Source organism: Scyliorhinus torazame, chromosome 2 (genome assembly GCF_047496885.1).
Source record: "Scyliorhinus torazame isolate Kashiwa2021f chromosome 2, sScyTor2.1, whole genome shotgun sequence".
NCBI lineage: Eukaryota > Metazoa > Chordata > Chondrichthyes > Carcharhiniformes > Scyliorhinidae > Scyliorhinus > Scyliorhinus torazame.
In genome coordinates this window covers 236,921,970-236,943,618 of record NC_092708.1, presented here as the reverse complement: position 1 = coordinate 236,943,618, position 21,649 = coordinate 236,921,970, and the positions used below count along the sequence as shown (strand labels likewise).

The 21,649-nt window shown below is 49.7% G+C and overlaps 1 protein-coding gene across 16 annotated transcripts in view; it reads left to right on the top strand.

Annotated features, from left to right (window-relative positions):
* LOC140396543 (gephyrin) overlaps window positions 1-21,649 on the top strand; it is a 799,798-nt gene that overhangs the window by 353,966 nt on the left and 424,183 nt on the right. For all 16 annotated transcript variants that reach the window (XM_072485332.1, XM_072485277.1, XM_072485374.1 and 13 more), the window contains exon 3: window positions 21,034-21,091. In XM_072485332.1, coding sequence (XP_072341433.1) covers window positions 21,034-21,091 — 58 coding nt within the window. The remainder of the gene's footprint in view (window positions 1-21,033; window positions 21,092-21,649) is intronic.

Below are 21,649 nucleotides of genomic sequence, written 5' to 3'. Positions count from 1 at the left end.
TTATTGAGATAAAAAAAAACTAAAAGCAGAATAGAAAATAGAAATGTGTTTAAATTGAGGCATTTAGCATTTTACATCTGAAAGATGTCAGTCCATTTGTACAGTTCACAATACAGCAGGAAACACTTCAGTTTAAATAACACTTATTCTCAGGAGGTGGGCATCAATGATAAGACCAGCATTTATTGCTCTGCTTTGATACAGCAGAGTAACTTGCAAGGACACTTGAAAAAGGCAGTTAAGATTCAAATACATTGGTGTGGGACTGAAGCTCGATCAGAATGGAAGGTTTCCTTCCCTAAAGGATATTAGTGAAACATTTTTACAACATTCCAACAGCTTCAGGCACTCTTTTGCTGATAAATGCTGAATTCAAATTCTCACACTGCCACTGTAGCATTTGAATTCCCGTTCTCAGGATTATTAGTTGAGGTCTCCAGTTTAATGATTCGGTAACATAACCACTCTGCTACTGTACCCTATTGATGTTGCAGTGTGATGCTTCAGAACAGAAACTTTATTAAAATAAATTATATTTGCAAGGAATGCATACAGCAAAAAGAAAATGCTTGTGACCTTATGCTTCGGAAACTTGCACATTAAGTAGTTGTTAGTGATAGAACCAAAGGTATTCTAATTTAAAAATGTACATTCTTACCAGTGTCAGGAACAATAATATAGATATAGTCCTCTGCAGAAGGAAAAATCCTTACTTAATTGGTAAAGACAAGGATTAAGATAATTTTAAAAATAATATCTACTTAATGGGTTTTTCAATTTTTCACAACAAATCACACCAAGCAAACAAAACCAGAAAGATAGCTCTAGATATCAATGTACACCAGGTACAGCACAAAACAATAATCATTACATAATGGGGACCAATATGACCGGATGATTCAGGGACAAAATCCCCAACCTGTTCCTTGCATGCATAAATAATCTGTCTGCACCCAAACAGGGTACAGACAATATTCTAGACCGACATGACACCCATATCTACAAAACAATACCCCAAGACCCCAGTGCTAACTAGAAATCAACTAACTCTTACAGCACAATCTAAACTCATCTCCAGAGCCAGACTGGAACAGGAAGCCATCCTATACCTTCCAGATGGCAAAATAACAACGACACGAAGAGGACCGGACACAAGTAAACCTTACTACTCAGCCGAACGAGAACAAGAACTAAGAGCAAGAATTCGAACTTCCCAAATCCCAGCTCACAGCCCCAGATCAAAGGACAACACAGATCACTGGACTACCAGCACCGGTAACCCCCTCAGAGGCCAACAGGATATTGTGGGACCAAAAACCAAAAGGAAAATGAACTGGTCCCAATTGTAAAACAGGGAGGAACCCCACTCCAGGTTGGGAGGGCTGACAGCGCGACTCCCAGACTGGGAAGTGCGCCAGGAAGGAGGGCCAACCTGCCCCCAAACCCCCACCACTGAGAACCAACACCACCCAAAAATGAAAGGATTAGGCCAACTGAGTGTCCAGGACACAAACGCTTGCCCCCCACCCCACCACTCCGGCTCTGCTCATCCTCCCCCCAAGGATATATTAGGATAAAGAAACTGTGCACAAATCCTGAAAACAATATTCAGCTAAACATGATAACACTTTATTAAATCAGGATAACCAATGGTGCAGGACATCACCCCCGAAATATTTATTTCCCTACAAACAGAAATTGACAACATTAACAAACAGCAACATGGTTATCAGGAAGTAAACAACTGAGGATTGAGGCAGTTAGCAGGATAAAGACTACGCCACTGGCCGGTTTAGCTCAGTTGTCTGGACAGCTGGTCCGTGATGCGGAGTGAGGCCAGCAGCGCTGGTTCAATTCCCAAACTGGCTGAGATTATTCATGAAGGCCCTGTCTTCTCAACCTTGCCCCTTGCCTGAGGTGTGATGATCCTCAGGTTGAATCACCAACAGTCAGCTCTCCCCCCTCAAATGGGTCATCTGGGGCTACTGCGACTTCAGGATCTTCCAAGGAGTCCAACAATGGGAACATGGACCTCATTACTTCCAACATGCTGACTCAACTGAACCCAGGCGGTCAACTACCTAGGCTCCAACAGGGTGGGGTGGGGGTGTTGGCTCAGCCTTCCCACCCCATCTCGGCTGACGAGAGGAACAGGGCCACACAGAATCAGAGGCTGGAACACAAACCCAACCTTAGGCCTCGGAGATGGAATTAAATGTGCTCCATCGAGCATTAACATCCTGCACTGCAGTCTCAGACGGATCACCTTCATCGCTAGCGGCCATCATCTGTTGATGTGCACTGCATCGTCAGGGCGGGAATCAATGAGGATTAAAGCGTATTGTCTCGAACAACAAATATTTGTATACATAGTAATAGTCATGGAAACTAAAAAAAGACAAAAATGGGATAAACGCAAGGATAAAACAAAGATTGAAAAATGAGCATGGCCGGAACTCTCAAAAACACAGCTGCTTACAGTACGATGTTTCTCAGGTTCAATTTTACACGCCCCCCCCCCCTCTTCCCCTGTTGATAGTCGGGCTCCCTGTTGGCTCCACCTTTCGCCCTGGGTGTCGAATTGGTATACTTCTTCGGGTTTTGGTTACGTGTGCTCTGTGCACCACTTTGAACTGCATGAGGTTTAGCCTTGCGCAGGAGGAGGTGGAGTTGCCCCTGCTCCGTCCTCACCCTACTTCCCTCCCGGGTTCGTCTTCCCATTTCTGCCTAGCTCCGTCCAATGGTGTTCTTGCCCTCTACAGAAGTCATCCGTAAATGTCCCCACAGTTCCCCTTCTCCCTACTGTCCGTGCCCAGTAGTTCCTCCAATAAAGTGTCTCTCTGGGCTCGAGGGTACCTTGTCGTCTCCTTGTAGAGAAGGTTTTTGATTTGTAGGTGACGGAGCTCCTTTCCTTTTGGTAGCTCCAGTTCTTCCATTAGTTCGTCCAGGGTTGCAAGTCTCCCCCCCCCCCCCCCCCCCCCATGTAAAAGTCCCTGACTGCTAGCATCCCCGGCCGTGTTTCTTCATAAAGGTGGCATCTAGCATGACTGGTGGGAATTTGTGGTTGCTGCAGATGGGTGCCATGGATGACATCTCGGTTAAGCCAAAATGTTGTCTCATTTGGTTCCATGTCCTCAATATGGCTACCACCGCTGGGCAGGATGTGTATTTTGCCAGGGGGGGAGCGCTACCATGGCGAGGGCTCGGAGGGTCGTTCCCTTGCAGAATGTCTCTTCTAACCTCACCCATTCTGTATTTAATTCTCGCATCCATCCCCTCGCCCTCTCGGCTGTGCTGCCCAGTGGTAGTATTGCAGGTTCGGAAGGCCAGGGTACCCATATTTTTCCTCCTTTGCAGGGTCAGCTTTGAGATCCTTGGGTTTTTTGTCCCGCCAACAGAAATGCGATGATCATTTTGTCTATCCCTTGGAAAAGGGCCCTGGGATGAAGATCAGTATGGATCTGAACAGGAAGAGGAACCTTGGCAATACATTGATTTTGATCGTCTGCACTCTCCCCGCCGGGGAAAGCGGGAGTGCACCCCATCTCTGTAGGTGCCTTTCAACTTCCTCCACCAGACTGGTTAGATTCCACTTGTGGATCCGTGTCCAATCATGGGCTATCTGGATCCCCAGATATTGGAATTTGCTTTGGGCTAGTTTGAATGGTGGACCCCCCCCCACCTGCCCAGCTCTGTCCCTCCCCATTCGGGATCACCAGGAATTCCTCACTCTTGCCCAGGTTGAGTTTGTAGTCCGAGAAGACCCCTAACTCTTCCAGGAGCTTCATGATTACTAGCAGGCCGTTCTGTAGGTCCAAGATATAGAGAAGCAGGTTATCCACCTAGAGTGAGACTCTGTGCTCCCTGCCTCCTCTTTGGATACCCTTCCAGCCTTCCGTGTCTTGCAGAGTGCTCGCTACTGGTTTGATTGCCAGGGCGAACAAGAGCAGAGGACAGTGGGCATCCCTGCCTTGTGCCTCTGTGCAGCTGGAAGTATTCGGAGTTGGTGGTGTTAGTCCGAACGCTCGCCTTGGGGGGGAACAAAGACCGTCTGGTCCTCTGCGCCTACCTCTGGTACACACTGAGCAGCGAAATGGGTTTATAAGATCCGCATTCGATCCAGTATTTGTATTTCAGCGATATCGTGGCCTGTGTTAGCGTTGGAGGCAGAGTGCCCTTCGCTAGCGAGTCTGCAAATAATTCCCGTAGGTTTGGGGTCGGGGTTGGTGTGAATTTTTATAGACGTCCGCCGGAAACCTATCGGGTTCTGGCGCCTTTCTCGCCTTCATGGAGTTGATACTCTCCATGATCTCTTCCAGCTCCCCTCGCCGATTGTCCCCAAGACTGGCATGTCCAGTACATTGAGGAACAGTTTTATCCCTGCTACCCCGGCGGGGATCTCAGAGGTGTACAGTGCTCGGTAGAAGGCCTCAAATGCTTGGTTGACCTTTTTTGGTTCGGCTACTAGTCCGCCACTGCTATCTTTCACCTGCGCTATTTCCCTCTTGGCTGCCTGCTTTCTCAGCTGGTGAGCCAGTAGGCGGCCATCCTTCTCTCCGTGTTCGTAGAAGGTACCCCGTGTCAGGTGGAGTGGGTACACTGCTTTCCTAGCGGATAGAGGGTTAAAGTCCAATTTTAGCTTTTTCCTCTCTATGATCGGGCCTCAAAGTATTTTCTGTCGTCCTCCAGGATGGAGTCAATCACTTGCTGCCTGGCCGCCCTCTCTTCCCGGTCTTTACGTGCCTTGTAGGCTATAATGTCTCCCCTATTCACCGCCTTCAGTGCCTCCCAGAATGTGGCTTTGGGAGACTTCTCCATTCCAGTTGTTAGTAACGTACTCGCCTATGGCCTGTGACGTTATTGGGCAAGGCCTGCCTCCAGCCTCCCATCCATGTAATGTGGAGCGTGGTGGGAGATGACTATCGCAGAGTATTCCACTCTGACTATTTCTGGAAGCACCGATTTCCCCACTGCAAAGAAGTCAATATGGGTGTATACCTTGTGAACTGGTGAATTGAATGAGAATTCCTTCTCACCGGGGTGTAGGAACCCCCATGGGTCCACTGCTCCATGAAAGCTTCCAGTTCCCTAGCCATGTCTGTCTTTTTCCCCGTTTTGGGGTTGATCGGTCCATCAGTGGGTCCTGTGTGCAGTTGAAGTTGCCCCCCCATGATCAGTACCGGTGTGTGTCGCTGTCAGAGATTTCCGCCATGGTCTTTTTTATGAAGTCCGTGTTGTCCCAGTTGGGCTTGTACGCGTTTACCAGAACTACCGGTGCCCCGTCCAGGACACGGCTGATCATGATATACCATTCCCCTGGGTCCGTAACCATCCTTATCGCCGTAAACACCATTCTTTTGCTAATCAGTTTTGCTGCTCCCCTAGCCCTCGTCCTGTAGCAGGAATGGTAGGTCTGTCCCACCCAGCGCTTCCTTAGCTGCAGTCGGTCCTTCTCCCTCAGGTGTGTTTATGTCGGCTTTCAAACTTCTCAAGTGGGCGAAGACTCTGGGTCTTCCCTGACATTCCTGGTGGGGTTTTTTTGTCTCCCCCCCCCCCCCCCCCCCTTCCTGCGGGTTCAACCATACTTATCTGATAGGCAAGCGTCTGCACTCCGAGGTTTTCCTTAGTTAGGGGGCCGTCCAAAATTACCACGGTCGTCGTTCTCACCATGAGGTTGGGCGCCTGCGCTCTGGGGTTTCCCCTTGTCCAGGGGGCACCTAACATGGCTGGCAACTGTGAGTACGCCACATAAGTGCGCCCTTGCGCTCCGAGGTTTCCCTATGTTTAGGAACCCTTCAAAGCGGCTGCTGGCGGCGCCACTTTGTCCCTCAACCTGCATCTTACCTGCTGAAGCCAATCTGAAAACCAACCTTTTCTTCTCTTCATGCTCCCTTTGTGTTCCTTCTCTACGCCCCCCCCCGCTCCCCGTCCCCTCCCGGGCTAATCTTATCCCTGTCCTCTGCCTGCTGACTGTCCAGTCCCTCTGCCAATGCCTCACTCTCACATGCGTGCTGCTGCCCTCGCCCTTCCCTGTGACCCTGTCTTTCTAATCAAAGCGAGGCAGCACAGTCCCACACAAACATATCATGTGTCCATCGTATTTCTTTCTTTCCATCTTTCCTCCTCTGCTTCACCTGCATCGCCTGCCCCATGTCCAGGTCGTTCGACCGAACCAACTTGTCCGCCGTCGCTGGGGTGGAACACACTCGATTCCACTGAAAAATGGTGCGGGATACGCCGGGTCCGTGATTGACACTCGGGAGACTGACAAGCTGCAGCCGCATATACACATTACACTCCCTACACGCACTTATCACAGCCAAAAAGAAGGCAGTGGTTGTGCTGGAGCATGCCCAAACAGCTGATGAGTCAGTTGGGACCAGATGGCACCCGGGGGGGGGGACCTATATGACTCGTGGCACAAGATTCAAAGCTGGCTATTGGCGGTGTGTGCAGCTGCAAGGCTGCCTTGCCGGCTACGGCAATGGTGCTCCATGTCCGTCCACCCACCCCACAGCCCACCTCCTGGCCACCCCCCACTACTCCCCCCGGCCCTTTGCAGAAGCCCCCCGGCCAGCTGCACATCTGTCATCAAAGAATGGCGATGTTGGACATCTTCCATACCTACTCTCTCTCCCTCAGCAGCCGCCAAACTGATTTCACGATTTTTAAAAGTACCTTGAGTTAATTGAATAAACATTGTTTGTTTTAAAAAATACTTTTCCATTTCTGTTGTACCACACCTGTAGAAAAGGCCGTGTGCTCCCCATAACACAATCTATTAAAGGTTGTGGGTCAGGTGAACTCCATGATACACTTTGCGATTCTCTAAACCCTGACCCATAACACTCTTACAGCACAGAAAGTGGTCCTTTGGCTCATCATGTCTGCGCAGGCCATCAAACACCTATCTATTCGAATCCCATTTTCAAGTACTTGGTCCATTGCCTTGTGTGCTGTGGCGTTTCAAGTGCTCATCTAAATGCTTCCTAGTTCATAAACTTTAGTCCACCCTGTACAAAACCCTAGGAATCTTATGTTATCATCAAGATGTCATGAGGCAGAACCAGTGTTTGCACAAAAGTTCAACATAATATCTTGCTTTTGTATCCTGCCTCTGTTTATAAATCCCAGTACTCTTGTGTGCCTTTTTAACCAGGTTCTCAAACTTCCTTACCACCCAGATTCCTTTGCTCCTGCATCCTCTTTAGGATTGTATCTTTTACTTTATAATCACTTTTTTTTAATGCTTCCTGAGAAAATGACACACACCCTGACTCTCCCCAACGTCTTTCCACACCTCCAAGCCACAAGTCAGGAGTGTGAGCGATGCTTGGCTGAGTGCAGTTCCAGCAACACTCAAGAAGCTTGATACCATCCAGGACAAAACTGTCTGCTTGAATGGTACCCTGTAAAGCACCTTAAACATTTATTTCCTCCACCACCACCAGTGCACTGTGGCAGCAGTGTGTACCATACACAGGCACATATCAAGGCTTCACGAGAACACCTTCCAAACCCATGACTTTTACCACCTGGAAGGACAAGGGCATCAGTGTAAGGCAACCATCACCTGCAGGTTGCCCTCCAAACCACACACCATCTTGACTTGAAAATATAATGCCGTCCTTCATCGCCAATCAGTGAAAAACCCGGAACTCCTTCCCTAAAAGCACTATGGATGTACCACATGGAATACAGCAATTGAAGAAGGCACCATCTTCCCGAGGGTAATTAGGAATGGGCAATAAATGATGGTCTTGCCATTGAGGACCAAATCCGATGTTTACATTTTTTAAAAAGTTGAATCAGGTTCCTTGGCTCATATCCTCCACACCAACATTGTGATAGTTGTGAACAACTGGTGTTCTGGTCCTTCTCTAATCACGTAGATCAGCAATGTCATGCACATCAACCAATATATCTAGAATCAAATTGTACATTTGTGTCAAATTCTCTTTTTTATTCCTTGGTGAGTAGCAATAGAACTTGAGGTTAGCATGCGCCAACAACAGATAAAGGGTTTTGTCATGATATTCAGGTAAACATCATGGTGCAAACATACATACATACTGATGGACAGATCAACGGACCAATCGATACACACACAACACCACAGCCAATCACAGGCAAGAGCATACACACTATAAAACGGGGAACACAACACTTCCCGCTCATTCCAGCAGGAAACATCTCAGGGCACAGAGCTCACAGTAAGCCACTCAGACATCCACCATGTGCTGAGTGCCACTCCAAGATAGCGTTAGGGATAGGTCCAGATTCAAGGGTAAGGAACGAACCACAGTAACCAGTTTACCATTGTAAATATTGTTAGTAATAAAACTGAGTTGTACCATCCGCAACCGTGTTGGTTCGTCTGTGTAGCAGAGCACCCAACACAACATAGTACCAGGATTGGAACCCGGTAACTGTGAGACCTACCTACGAATCCTCAGGAATCCGCCATCCTGCGCCATGGACACCGTCAGCACGCCGCAGCCGTTACAAATCGCTGGAAACCTCGGTGTCAATTGGAAGCTGTTGAAACAGCGCTTCCAGTTATTCCTGGAAGCCACCGAAAGGGAGAGCGCTTCGGACACCAGAAAAATCGCCCTCCTCCTCTCCACGGCAGGGCAACACACCATCCATGTCTACAACTCCCTGGTGTTCGCAGAAGGTGAGGATAAGACCAAGTACAAGACGGTCCTTCTCAAACTCAAGCAACACTTCAGCGTCGAGGTAAATGAGAGTTTCGAGAGGTATCTCTTCCAGCAGCGCCTGCAGGGTAAGGATGAGCCATTTCAATCTTTCCTTACACACCTCCGTATCCTCGCGCCGTCCTGCGGTTACGACACCACCTCCAATTCAATGATTCAGGACCAGATTGTTTTTGGGGTCACCTCGGGCGCCCTACGCCAGCAGCTCCTCACAATTACAGGCCTCACCCTAGCCTCCGCAATCGAAGCCTGTGTCCTTCATGAAAACGCGACCAGCCGCTACTCCCAATTTCAAGCAGCCGAATCGGCGCGGCAGGGGTCCTACGCGCCCGAATCGGCAAGGCAGGCGTCCTACGAGGCCGAACGGGTCCAGACGATCGCGTTCCTCCCGGCCCGCGGCCCGGACGAGGGCGACCATTTTGCGCGCTTTCCGCAGCCTCCTGCGTTTGTGCGCTCCAAAAAAGACGTCGACGCAGAGGGACGTGATGCGCAGGCGTGCTCGACGCAAGACCGAACTGCGCATGCCCGGTGGCGCAACGAATGCCATCATGTCACGACGTGCGGCAACTGCGGAGGCGCACATTTAAAGCGGCAATGTCCGGCAAAAAAACGACAATGCCTCCGCTGGGGCAAGATGGGCCACTATGCTGCCTGCTGTCGAGCAGCTCAACCTGCCAATGCTCCCCAATTCCGACAACCTCGCAGGGACGTGCGGACCATTCAGCCTCCGTACTACGAGTCGTGCCCAGACGACATCCAAACCAGTGACACAGACGACCGGGACGCCTTCCGTGTTGCGGTCATTGATAGGAACCGGATGTCTCCAGGCAGGACCCACCAGCCGATGCCAGTGAACAGCGTCAATCCAGGTGATGAATGGTGTGCCACCCTAACGGTCAACCGATCACCGATAACATTCTGTCTGGACACTGGTGCCTCCGCCAACCTAATAGCATGGTCAGCCTTCTACGCCTTGAAGGTCAGACCACCAATTTGGCCATCCCGTTGTAAGATGGTCGACTACAGTGGAAACGTTATCCCGGCCATGGGATCCTGCCAGCTCCAGGTGACACACAACACATACACGGCCACACTGTCCTTCGAAATAGTCGGATCATCAAAGGACTCCCTGCTAGGCGCACAGGCATGCAAGGTTCTCCACCTCGTGCAGCAGGTACACGCTCTGTCTCCAGAAGGCACATCAGACTTCCCGGATGCAGAATTCAGGGCACAGCTTCAATCGCTCCTCGCCCACAACCAGGAGGCTTTCGAGGGCATGGGCACACTGCCCTATGCCTACAGAATGCGACTCAAACCGGATGCCACCCCGGTCATTCACGCACCTCGCAGGGTCCCAGCGCCACTCAAAGACCGCCTCAAGCAGCAGCTGCAGGATCTCCAGGACCAAGGGTTGCTATCCCGGGTCACGGAGCCCACGCCATGGGTCAGCTCCATGGTGTGTGTTAAGAAGCCCTCTGGCGAACTCCGGATCTGCATTGACCCGAAAGACCTGAACAATAACATCATGAGGGAACACTACCCCATACCCAAACGGGAAGTGATCACGAGCGAAATGGCCCAGGCTAAAATCTTTACAAAGCTGGATCCTCAAAGGGTTTTTGGCAGATCCAACTGGACCAGTCCAGCAGGAAGCTGTGCACCTTCAACACTCCTTTCGGCAGGTTCTGCTATAACAGAATGCCGTTTGGCATCATCTCGGCATCCGAGGTCTTTCACAGGATCATGGAACAGATGATGGAGGGCATCGAAGGGGTACGCGTCTACGTTGACGACGTCATCATCTGGTCCACCACACCACAGGAGCACATCAATCGTCTCTAGCGCGTCTTTGCGCGGATACGGGAAAACGGCCTGCGCCTCAACCGAGCCAAGTGTTCTTTCGGCCAAACCGAGCTGAAGTTTCTGGGGGACCACATATCCCGGTCAGGGGTCCGTCCGGATGCAGACGAGGTGAGCGCCATTACAGCCATGCCGCAGCCGGCAGACAAGAAAGCAGTGCTACGCTTCCTAGGCATGGTCAACTTCCTGGGGAAGTTCATTCCCAACCTTGCTTCCCACACGACGGCTCTTCGCCACCTAGTCAAGAAGTCCACAGAGTTCCAGTGGCTGCCCACACACCAGAAGGAATGGGAGGAGCTCAGAATTAAGCTCACCACAGCCCCGGTATTGGCGTTTTTCGACACATCTCGTGACACTAAAAGTTCGACTGATGCCAGCCAGTCCGGCATTAGGGCGGTACTCCTACAGCGGGATGACACTGTGTCATGGGCCCCGGTCGCCTATGCCTCGCGGGCCATGACCCCCACAGAACAGCGCTACGCGCAGATCGAAAAGGAGTGCCTGGGTTTGCTAACCGGAATAGACAGGTTCCATGACTACGTGTATGGTCTCCCCCAGTTTACCGTTGAGACTGACCATCGCCCCCTGGTCAGCATCATACATAAGGACCTGAACGAGATGACCCCTCGCCTCCAGCGCATCCTACTCAAACTCAGGAGGTACGACTTCCAACTGGTCTACACCCCGGGAAAGGACCTTATCATTGCGGATGCCCTATCTCGAGCAGTGAGCACACCGCCCGACTCGGAGGGGTTCGTCTTGTCAGGTCGAAGCGCAGGTGGCCTTCACATCGGCAAATCTGCCAGCCGATGACTCCAGTCTGGCCCGTATTCGCCGGGAGACTGCGGCTGACCCCCTTCTACAACGTGTGATGCGCCACATGACGGGAGGGTGGCTCAAAGGACAGTGCCCGCAGTTCTACAATGTCCGGGACGACTTGGCCGTCATTGATGGTGTCCTCTTAAAGTTGGACCGGATTGTGATTCCACACAGCATGCACAAGCTGGTCCTCGACCAACTACACTAAGGCCATCTGGGGGTCAAGAAGTGCAGACGGAGGGCCCGAGAGGCGGTATACTGGCCGGGCATCAGTGATGACATTGCCAATATGGTGCTCAACTGCCCCACCTGCCAAAGGTTTCAGCCGGCGCAACCTCCTGAGACGCTTCAGCCCCATGAGCTGGTGACGTCTCCCTGGGCAAAGGTGGGCGACCTTTTTCACGCGCTCGGCAGGGACTTTGTAATCGTCATAGATTACTTTTCAAACTATCCAGAGGTCATACGCCTGCACGATTTGACATCGTCCGCTGTCATAAGGGCCTGCAAAGACACCTTCGCACGCCACGGCATTCCGATTACTGTCATGTCGGACAATGGGCCCTGTTTTGCCAGCCAGGAATGGTCTTCCTTTGCTGCTTTGTATGGCTTCACACACGTGACGTCCAGCCCTCTGCATCCCCAGTCCAATGGAAGGGCGGAGAAGGGCGTTCACATCGTCAAGCGGCTCCTCTGCAAGGCTGCTGCTGCCGGATCGGATTTCTGCTTAGCCCTGCTAGCCTATCGCTCGGCCCCACTAGCCACTGGCCTCTCACCAGCCCAGCTGTTGATGGGTCGCGCCCTCAGGACCACTGTGCTGTCCATTCTGGTCCGCACAACCAACCATGCTCCAGTACTGCACAGGATGCGACAGCAGCGCGTTCGCCAGAAGGTGGCACATGACACACGGGCAACTGTTCTTCCCGCCCTGGCGCCTGGGGACGACGTCCGCATCCACCTACCTGAAGGTGGCTGGTCAGCACCTGCCGAAGTTCTCCGACGCGTGGCTCCCCGCTCGTTCCTGGTTTGCATGCCTGATGGCTTCATTCGCAGGCGCAATCGCCGGGCTCTTCGCCTACTTCCACGCTCGCTACGGGAACATACCCTCCTGTTGTTCCTGATGTCGACTTCGTGGAGCTTCCTGCCACCATGCCCATTCCGTCGTCGCCCGTGGCCAGGCCCATTCCTCAGCTGGTGAACCCTGACCCACCCTTGAGGCGGTCAACCCGAATTCGTCGCCCACCTACTAGGCTGGACTTATGAGCCTGTTTGACCATTGAACTCACTGATGTATCATACCACTGTGTTAATATGTTTCTTTTTTTCCTTGTCATTACAGGAGTTCGTTTTGACGTTTAACATTTCCACGTGTTTTGTTTATGGTACAACCTCGTTGCTATGTCGCACCTGACATCGCCCCATGTATATAGTTTAGCCTCATGTACATGCTGTAGATATTGCACACACACACATTCAGCTGCACTCAGTACACATCTCTATTTATAACTACATAGGCACATGTTCTTGTAAAGAAGGGGGAATGTCATGATATTCAGGTAAACATCATGTTGCAAACATACATACATACTGATGGACAGATCAACGGACCAATCAATATACACACAACACCACAGCCAATCACAGGCAAGAGCACACACACTATAAAACGGGGAACACAACACTTCCCGCTCATTCCAGCAGGAGACAGCTCAGGGCACAGTGCTCACAGCAAGCCACTCAGACATCCACCATGTGCTGAGTGCCACTCCAAGATAGTGTTAGGGATAGGTCCACAGATTCAAGGGTAATGAACGAACTACAGTAACCAGTTTACCATTGTAAATATTGTTCGTAATAAAACTGAGTTGTACCATCCGCAACCGTGTTGGTTCGTCTGTGTAGCAGAACATCCAACACGACAGGTTTCTTCTATTTGTAATGTTTCAATGTCAACACTATGATAGGGACCAACATTCAAACAGGAATATCCTTACTGTTGAGTTTGATGCATTTCAATATTGTCGTGTCTCAGTTCTCATGCAGAAGTAATTTTGCAACCATCTCATTTTTGGTTGTAGGATTTCATGCTTTCTAATATCCTGATCGATGTAATTGCCATAAACGTGAAGTGACATTTAGTGGGGAAAAGAAGACTAGGTAAATGTTTCAATAACTAATTCAGCATGTACTTATTTCTGATGCACTGGTGCATTGTAAAAAGTAAAACCGCATTAACGCTTTACCAAGTGTGGAGAATGGGAGGCCAGCCAAGAGATAATTTGGAAGAATCAAGCCGAGATATGACATAATGGGTTTTCAGCAGCAAATGGGCTGGAATTGGCTGAAAGAGGTGATATGTATGTTCAGTGTACAGTAATTATAGTGATTATATTACTGGATTAGCAATCCAGAGACCTGGGCTACTAACCTGGGAACACGAGTTAAAATCCCACCATGATTTTGAAATTAAAAGCTAGTATTGGTAATGATTTAAAAATCAATGGTTACTTTGAAGCATGTAGCTATCAGATTGCTGTAAGCACCCAAATGGTTCATTAATTTATTTTCATAAAGGAGGATTCAGCTTGAATTTGCTGAAAAAGAGAGACACATTGCTGAAGCTTTTCATCAGGACAAACAAAATGTTGCCAAATTTCAAATGGTCAGAATTTACTCTACAGGAGAAAAGTGTATTGATTGGTTGGTAAGTCTACTCTGATTGGCCAAGGCATTGCAATGGAGAAATAAACAAAGATGAATCTATGACAGGTACATTGGTGTCGACAAGGTAAGAGGGTGAAGTAAGACCTTCTGCCTTTGCCCAACACAGCCTATGTGTGACTCCAGCCCCACAAAAATCTGGTAAACTTTGAACTGCCTTCTGAAATGTCCTCGCAAGCCACTCAGTTGTGTCAAATGACGGCAGAAAAATATAAGAATAAAACCAGATGGACCACTTTGCATCAAGCTAAGCATAGGGGCCGGGATTCTCTGATCCCGCGCCGGGGCGGAGAATCGGCCGGCGGGGGGGGGCTTGAGAATCGCGCCATACCGCTCCGACGCCAGTCCGCCGGCCCCCAGGCGATTCTCTGTGCTTCAATGGGCCGAGTGCCCGCCGAGTTCGGCCGAGTCCCACCGGCGTGGGTTACGTATGGTCCCACCCGGCGGGACCTCAGAGTTCTGGCTACGGGGGCCGTCCTGGTGGGGGAGGCGGGGAGATCCGACTCCAGAGGGGGGCCTCCACGGTGGCCTGGCCCGTGATCGGGGCCTACCGATCGGCGGGCGGGTTAGTTCCAGGGGGGCCTATGTTCGCCCGCACCGGAGCCCTGTATGGCTCCACCATATTTCCCGGGGACCGGCGTGGAGACGGGAACCTATGTGCATGCGCGGACTCGCGTCGGCCGTGGCGTGCATGCGTGGACCCGTGGCGTGCCGGCGTTCGAGCACCGGAGCAGGGGACAGCACTCCAGCACCGTACTAGCCCCTAGGAAGGGGTGAATACCTGGGCCTGGAGGCCAGTTGACACCGGAGTGGCTCGCGCCGCTTTTGACGCCGGCGTCAAAACTTGGCCGCGGGATCAGAGAATCCTGACCAGGATTCTCATGGTCAACCCTGCAAAGTCCTGCTCGCTAACATCAAATACCTTGTGCCAAATTTGGGAGAACTGTTCCACAGACATAGACATACATACACAATCATACTTATCAGCATTCACATCCCAGACTTTTCTTTTTTTTAAAATAATTTTTATTAAGGTTTTCACAGAATATCAAGAACAAAATGAAAAGGAACCCAACAGGGTTAAATACAAAACACAGTCAAAAAACAGCCCTCCATATCCCCCTCCCCCCTGTACAAAAATAATAAATTAACACCCCAACTTAACACAGAGCCAACATAGCAAATATATACCCCCCCTCAGATCCATCCCCCAGTGTAATTAAACATAAATAAAGTAACCCCCCCCGGAGTTGCTGCTGCCATTGACCAATGTCTACCGTTCTGCCAGGAAGTCTAAGAACGGTTGCCGCCGCCTAAAAAACCCTTGTACCGACCCTCTCAAGGCGAATTTCACCCTCTCCAATTTAATGAACACTGCCATATCGCTGATCCAGGAGTCCACGCTTGGGGGCCTTGCGTCCTTCCACTGAAGAAGAATCCTCCGCCGGGCTACCAGGGACCCAAAGGCCAGAATACTGGCCTCTTTCGCCTCCTGCACTCCCGGCTCCTCTGCCACCCCAAATATTGCGAACCCCCAGCCCGGTTTGACCCTGGATCCTACCACCCTCGACACCGTCCTCGCTACGCCCTTCCAAAATTCCTCCAGCGCTGGGCATGCCCAGAACATATGGGTGTGGTTTGCTGGGCTCCCTAAGCACCTAACACACCTGCCCTCGCCCCCAAAAAACCGGCTCATCCTTGTCCCGGTTATGTGTGCCCTGTGCAGCACCTTAAACTGTATGAGGCTGAGCCTCACGCACGAAGATGAAGAGTTCACCTTCCCGAGGGCATCTGCCCACGTCCTTTCCTCGATCTCCTCTCCCAACTCCTCCTGCCACTTACCTTTCAACTCCACCACCGAGGCCTCCTCCTCCTCCTGCATCACCTGGTAAGTTTCCGAGATCTTCCCCACTCCCGCCCACCCCCCCGAGAGCATCCTGTCCTGTACTGTGCATGGCAGCAGCCGCGGGAATTCCACCACCTGCCACCTGGCAAACGCCCTTACCTGTAAGTACCTGAAGGTGTTCCCCGGGGGGAGCCCATACTTCTCCTCCAACTCACCCAGACTTGCGAACTTCCTGTACACAAACAGGTCTCCCAACCTTTGTATCCCTGCCCTGTGCCACCCTGAAAACCCTCCATCAGTCCTCCCTGGGATGAACTGGTGGTTCCCCCGTATTGGGGTACACACCAAGGCCCCAACTTCCCCCGTGTGCCGCCTCCACTGCCCCCAGATTTTGAGGGCAGCCGCCACTACCGGGCTTGTGGTATACCTTCTTGGAGGGAGCGGCAGCGGCGCCGTTGCCAGCGCCCCCAGACCCGTACCCACACAGGAAGCCACCTCCAGCCTCTTCCATGCAGCCCCCTCCCCCTCCATCACCCACTTGCGCACCATCGTCGCATTGGCGGCCCAGTAGTATCCACAGAGGTTGGGCAGCGCCAGCCCCCCCCCCCATCTCTACTCCGCTCCAGGAACACCCTTCTCACCCTCGGAATCCCTTGCGCCCACACAAACCCTATTATGCTCCTGTTGACCCGCCTAAAAAAGGCCTTTGGGATAAACACTGGAACAGGAACAAAAACCTTGGGGGCACTGTCATTTTGACTGACTGCACTCTACCCGCCAAGGAAGCGGCTACGCATCCCACCTCTTGAACTCCTCCTCCATTTGCTCCACCAACCTTGTGAAATTAAGCCTATGTAGGGCCCCCCAGCTCTTGGCCACCTGGACCCCCAAATACCTGAAGCTCCTCTCTGCCCTTTTTAGTGGGAGCTCGCCAATCCCCCTCTCCTGGTCCCCTGGGTGAACCACGAACAGCTCGCTCTTCCCCATGTTGAGCTTGTACCCCGAGAAATCCCCGAATTCCCTGAGGATCCTCATTACCTCCAGCATTCCCCCTCACCGGATCCGCCACATATAACAGCAAGTCGTCCGCATAGAGCGACACCCTATGCTCCTCCCCACCCCGCACCAACCCCCTCCAGTTCTTCGACTCCCTCAGTGCCATAGCCGGGGGCTCAATCGCCAGTGCGAAGAGCTGGGAGGACGGGGGACACCCCTGCCTCGTCCCTCGGTGCAACCGAAAGTACTCAGACCTCCTCCTGTTCGTGGCCACACCCGCCATCGGGACCTCATACAACAGCCTGGCCCACCTGACAAACCCCTCCCCAAACCCAAACCTCTTCAGCACCTCCCACAGGTACCCCCACTCTACCCTATCGAAGGCTTTCTTCCGCCTCGACCGATTCTCCATCTCCTCGAACCGCTCCTGCCACTTCTTGTGGAGTGCCTCGTGCGCTCAAGCAGGTCCGCTTTAATCTCCCTAAAGCAGCGCTGGATAACCTCCGAATGCTCCTGCGCCCACTGCATCCACGCTGCCTGGTCCCCGCCCACCGCCATTTTGTTCTTCTTCCCTCGCACCTTCTTCGGGTCCACCACCACTTTTTTTGTCGCCCCGCTCCTGGTTAAAGCCATATACTGTCGGGGAACTATTGTACCCTCCTTCCCACAGCGGGAAACGTCAAAAAAATGCCGTTGGGTGCCCTGAAAAGAGCCCAAAAGTCCATTTTTTGCGGGAGCTGCTGAACGTGCAACTTAGCTCCGCATAGCCGCAACCGGAAGTCTCATCCCAGCCTTTTTTAATTACCTGCCCAACTGATTATAAATAGGTGTACAGTCAGGAGGGAGTCCTCAATAATGACTCAATTTACTTGATCACCTCATACCATCAGGTACATAGGCAACAAAACCTTGCAATAATCACACTCTCCCTCCCTCAGCTAATTAATCAGTACTGAGCATAGCAAAGGCACAGAATGAGTGGCATGGTCGCACCATTAATGACCAGGCTGGCTGAGTCCTGAAGAACTTATTTGTAGGACTAGGTTTGCAGCAAATGGCGAGAGAACCAATTTGAGGAGAAAAAGCTATTGACCTTGTCCTCACCAATCTCCCCAATGCAAATGCGTCCAAAACCGTATTGGTGGGTGTCAAAGTTCCATCTTTATACTGAGAACACCCTCCATTGTGTTGTGTGAAACTGCCACTGTTCCAATTGGGATAGATTCAGAATACATCGAGCATCTCAAACCTGGGCATCCATCAACTGCAGCAGAACTCTACTCCTCTACAATCTGAAATCTCGTGGTATAGCGAATCTCACACTCTTATCATCAAGCCGGATCCTTGGTTCAGTGAGGCATGTGCAAGACCAGATGGACCTGAAAAGGAGGTAACAAACTGGTGAAGATTCAACACAGGACTATGTGCATGTTAAACAGTGAAAGGAACATACCAAAGACCATGCCATAAGCAATCCCACAGCAAATTGATCACATCAAAGCTCTGCAGTCTTTCACATCCAGTCATGAATGGTGAACAATTAATGGGAGGAGGAAGTTCCCTGAACATCCCCATCCTCATCAATGACAGAGCCCACCACACCAGTGTAAAAGACAAGACTGTAGCATTGCAACCTGAAGTGCTGCATTGTCAATCCGCCTCAACTTCCTCCTGAGGGTCCCATCATCATAGATGCCAATCTTTACTTTCATAGGATGTCCTGGAGGCAGCTGTACTTTTAACCAAGTCCTTTCAGTACAGCTGCAACACTGTCATCTTCCTGACAAAGTGCAACATTACCAGGCTGTCGCTCCATTGTGGCACTTATGTTAGAAGATTTGATCCTGACTCTCCCTTGCTTTTTATGTTATTGGACATTCACCTTACTTTTCAGTAAATTAATTTTGCCAGGAACAGTTGTGGACCAACTCATGTTTTGATATGTTATAAACGCAATAAGTAAAATGGTGCTACTGAATGGCCTTGACGGCACTTATTTTGTTAAGATTATTTGGAAGTAATTACAACAGAGTAACCTAATTGAAAAGGATTTTGATGGTGGCATAAACCACTAGAGCAGTGCATGAGCAATTTCTGAAGCTTTCACTTTGATTACAGCATGAAAATCACTCCTTGGTATATATACTGTCTTAGCAGCACATCATTTTGTTCTGGTTTTGGAGTACTTTTGTGATGGCAACTGTTGTTTTGTCCTTGACCAAGGATAGGCCAAACTGCAATAGAATAACTTGTATGTATATTCAAATATATTTAATAAAAATTAATTAAATATTGGGAAGACCGGAGTATTGTCTTTGGACCCCCACCATAAACAGTCCACCGTTTCCATCCCTGCTAACAATCTTAAGCTCAGTAAGATCATTCGTTCGCGACCTCAAGTGTCGTGTTTGTCCCCAAGTTGAGTTTCTGACCAAAGATCTGCACCATCACCAAGGCTGCCTTCTATCTCCATAACATCACTCAACCCTGTCCCTGCCTCAGCTCATCTGCTACTATCCTCATCCATGCCTTTGTTATCCCTAGGCATGACTAGTCCAATGCAATGGGCCTCCTATCTTCCACCCTACATAAATTTCCAAAACACTGTTGCTTGGATCTTAACTGACTTGAAATCTCATTCCTCCATCAACAATGTACCTTCTAAGCAACCTGAATGTTGCTGCGCAGGCCACGCTCAAGTTGGCCCTTTAAAATTATCACACATGTGCGGCCATGCAAATATGTTTAGAGGAGCCACTTACTTAAACAAATTGCCGACACACGCCAAAATAAAATTAGAGGGTACCTTGCTTTTCACCCCTATTCTCACTGACCTTCATTGGCTACCTGTCCAACAATGCCTCAATTTTAAAATCCTCATCTTTGTTTTCAAATCTCTCCATGGCTTCCTCCAACCCTTCACCATCACTGTAATCATCACTGGACCCACAATCCCACGAGATATCAGCACTCCAATTCTTTACCCTCTGGAAATTCTGGAATTTCCACCCTAAACCTCTCCTCTCTAACTCTCTCCTCTCCTTTAAGATGCTCCTTTTGCACCTTGTTGATCAAACTTTTGGCCCCCATTTTTGATTGGCCGCTCTGTGGCTTGCTGTCAAATGATGTAAAAAATGATTTATTTCATATCGCTCTTGTTAAGTGCCTTGGGACATTTTATCTCTTAAAGTGTGCTGTATTAATGTAACTTGTTATATGGAGTTGATTATCATGATGTTCAGTGATTACTTATAAATGGATAAAGAAGAAAAACATTGCTGTACTAATGGAACAAATGATTTAGCAATCCGCTCCTTATTGGACACATTGGGAAAACATTGCCGCCAGAATGATTTCATCCTCTCTCAATTTTACAAGCCAATTAGTGTTGTGCTCTACAGTAGTTGCATTGTGGCAGTGAGACACCTTACAATGCAAATTACAAGTGTTGCTTTTATTTGAGAAAGTGTATCTTTTTGTCCACTTTAACCATTCATTGTCCTGGACCCATGATGCTGCAACGTTTGGCAAAATCGGTCCCCAATGTTTTATTTTCTGTTTTTGATGCCTTTAGAATGTTATTCTCTTGCTCTCTCATTATCACCCCCCCCCCCCCCCCCCCCCTTTTGGCCCCACTCTTGAGTTTTTTCTCTCTGATTCATTCCCATCCTCACTCGCAACATCACACGTCATTCTTCAGCTGAGTATAAGGTGGTAAACCTCTCTCGGTGTCTGACAGTATCACAGTTCACCTCGGTGCCTGACTTCTACTCCACCTATTGAAGCTTCAACATGTTAATATATCAATGTGTTGGCACAGTTCATCCTGGCATTGAGAAACATTTGATCCAGGCAGGCATGTCCAAAGAGAATTGGGGGGGAGAAGTTTAGCACCCATGACTTGACAGATAATTTGAAATATAGTTTGTATTTATTGTGATCCAACACCCTGGAAGCATATTACTGTACTTGGAGGTTCGCCTCTGTCATCAAACCACTGTAGTGGCTACTCTCTGTAGTCAGAGTGAACAGTGTAAAAGCAAAATGAACTAAAATCTCCATATCTTTCTTTTGTAGGTTGGGAGGAACTGTATCTGCATACAAGATAGTACCCGACGAGGTTGATGAAATCAAGGTAATCACCTCGTTTTCTAGTTCTGAAGGCCTGCAACATACTTGACTTTATTTGATTTTTGTGACTCCTTACTTGGCAATCTTCAAAAGAATATAAAACTTGTCAAGTTTTACATTGTTAGTCATTTTAGTGCAAATTAAACAATACTTCACAAAAATGACCTGCTTTAGTTAACAACACTTTCCTGTTTCACTCTGCAATGCCAATGAAGATGTTGAACACTGGTTACATTGACTGAAGATGTTAAAAAGATGTGTGGCTGTGCTGATTGAAATCCATGCAATTGTTGACTTGGGCTGTTTTATATATGTGCCGACCATTGTCTATTACTTAATGCAATGTAGCAGCATTGAGGTGCATCCCTCAGTTTTGTATTATGGCAGGCAATTCTACATCCACATGGACAGTTTGGTACTCGTCATTCTGATATGGGGACATTAGAGTTTGACAGCAATCGGTTAATTATTGGTAGGGATAACATCTTACCTTAAGGTAGATGTTGTAAATTTTACCCTATTTGTCCTCCTGTTTTATTTTCTGACCCTCCAGCATTGCAGT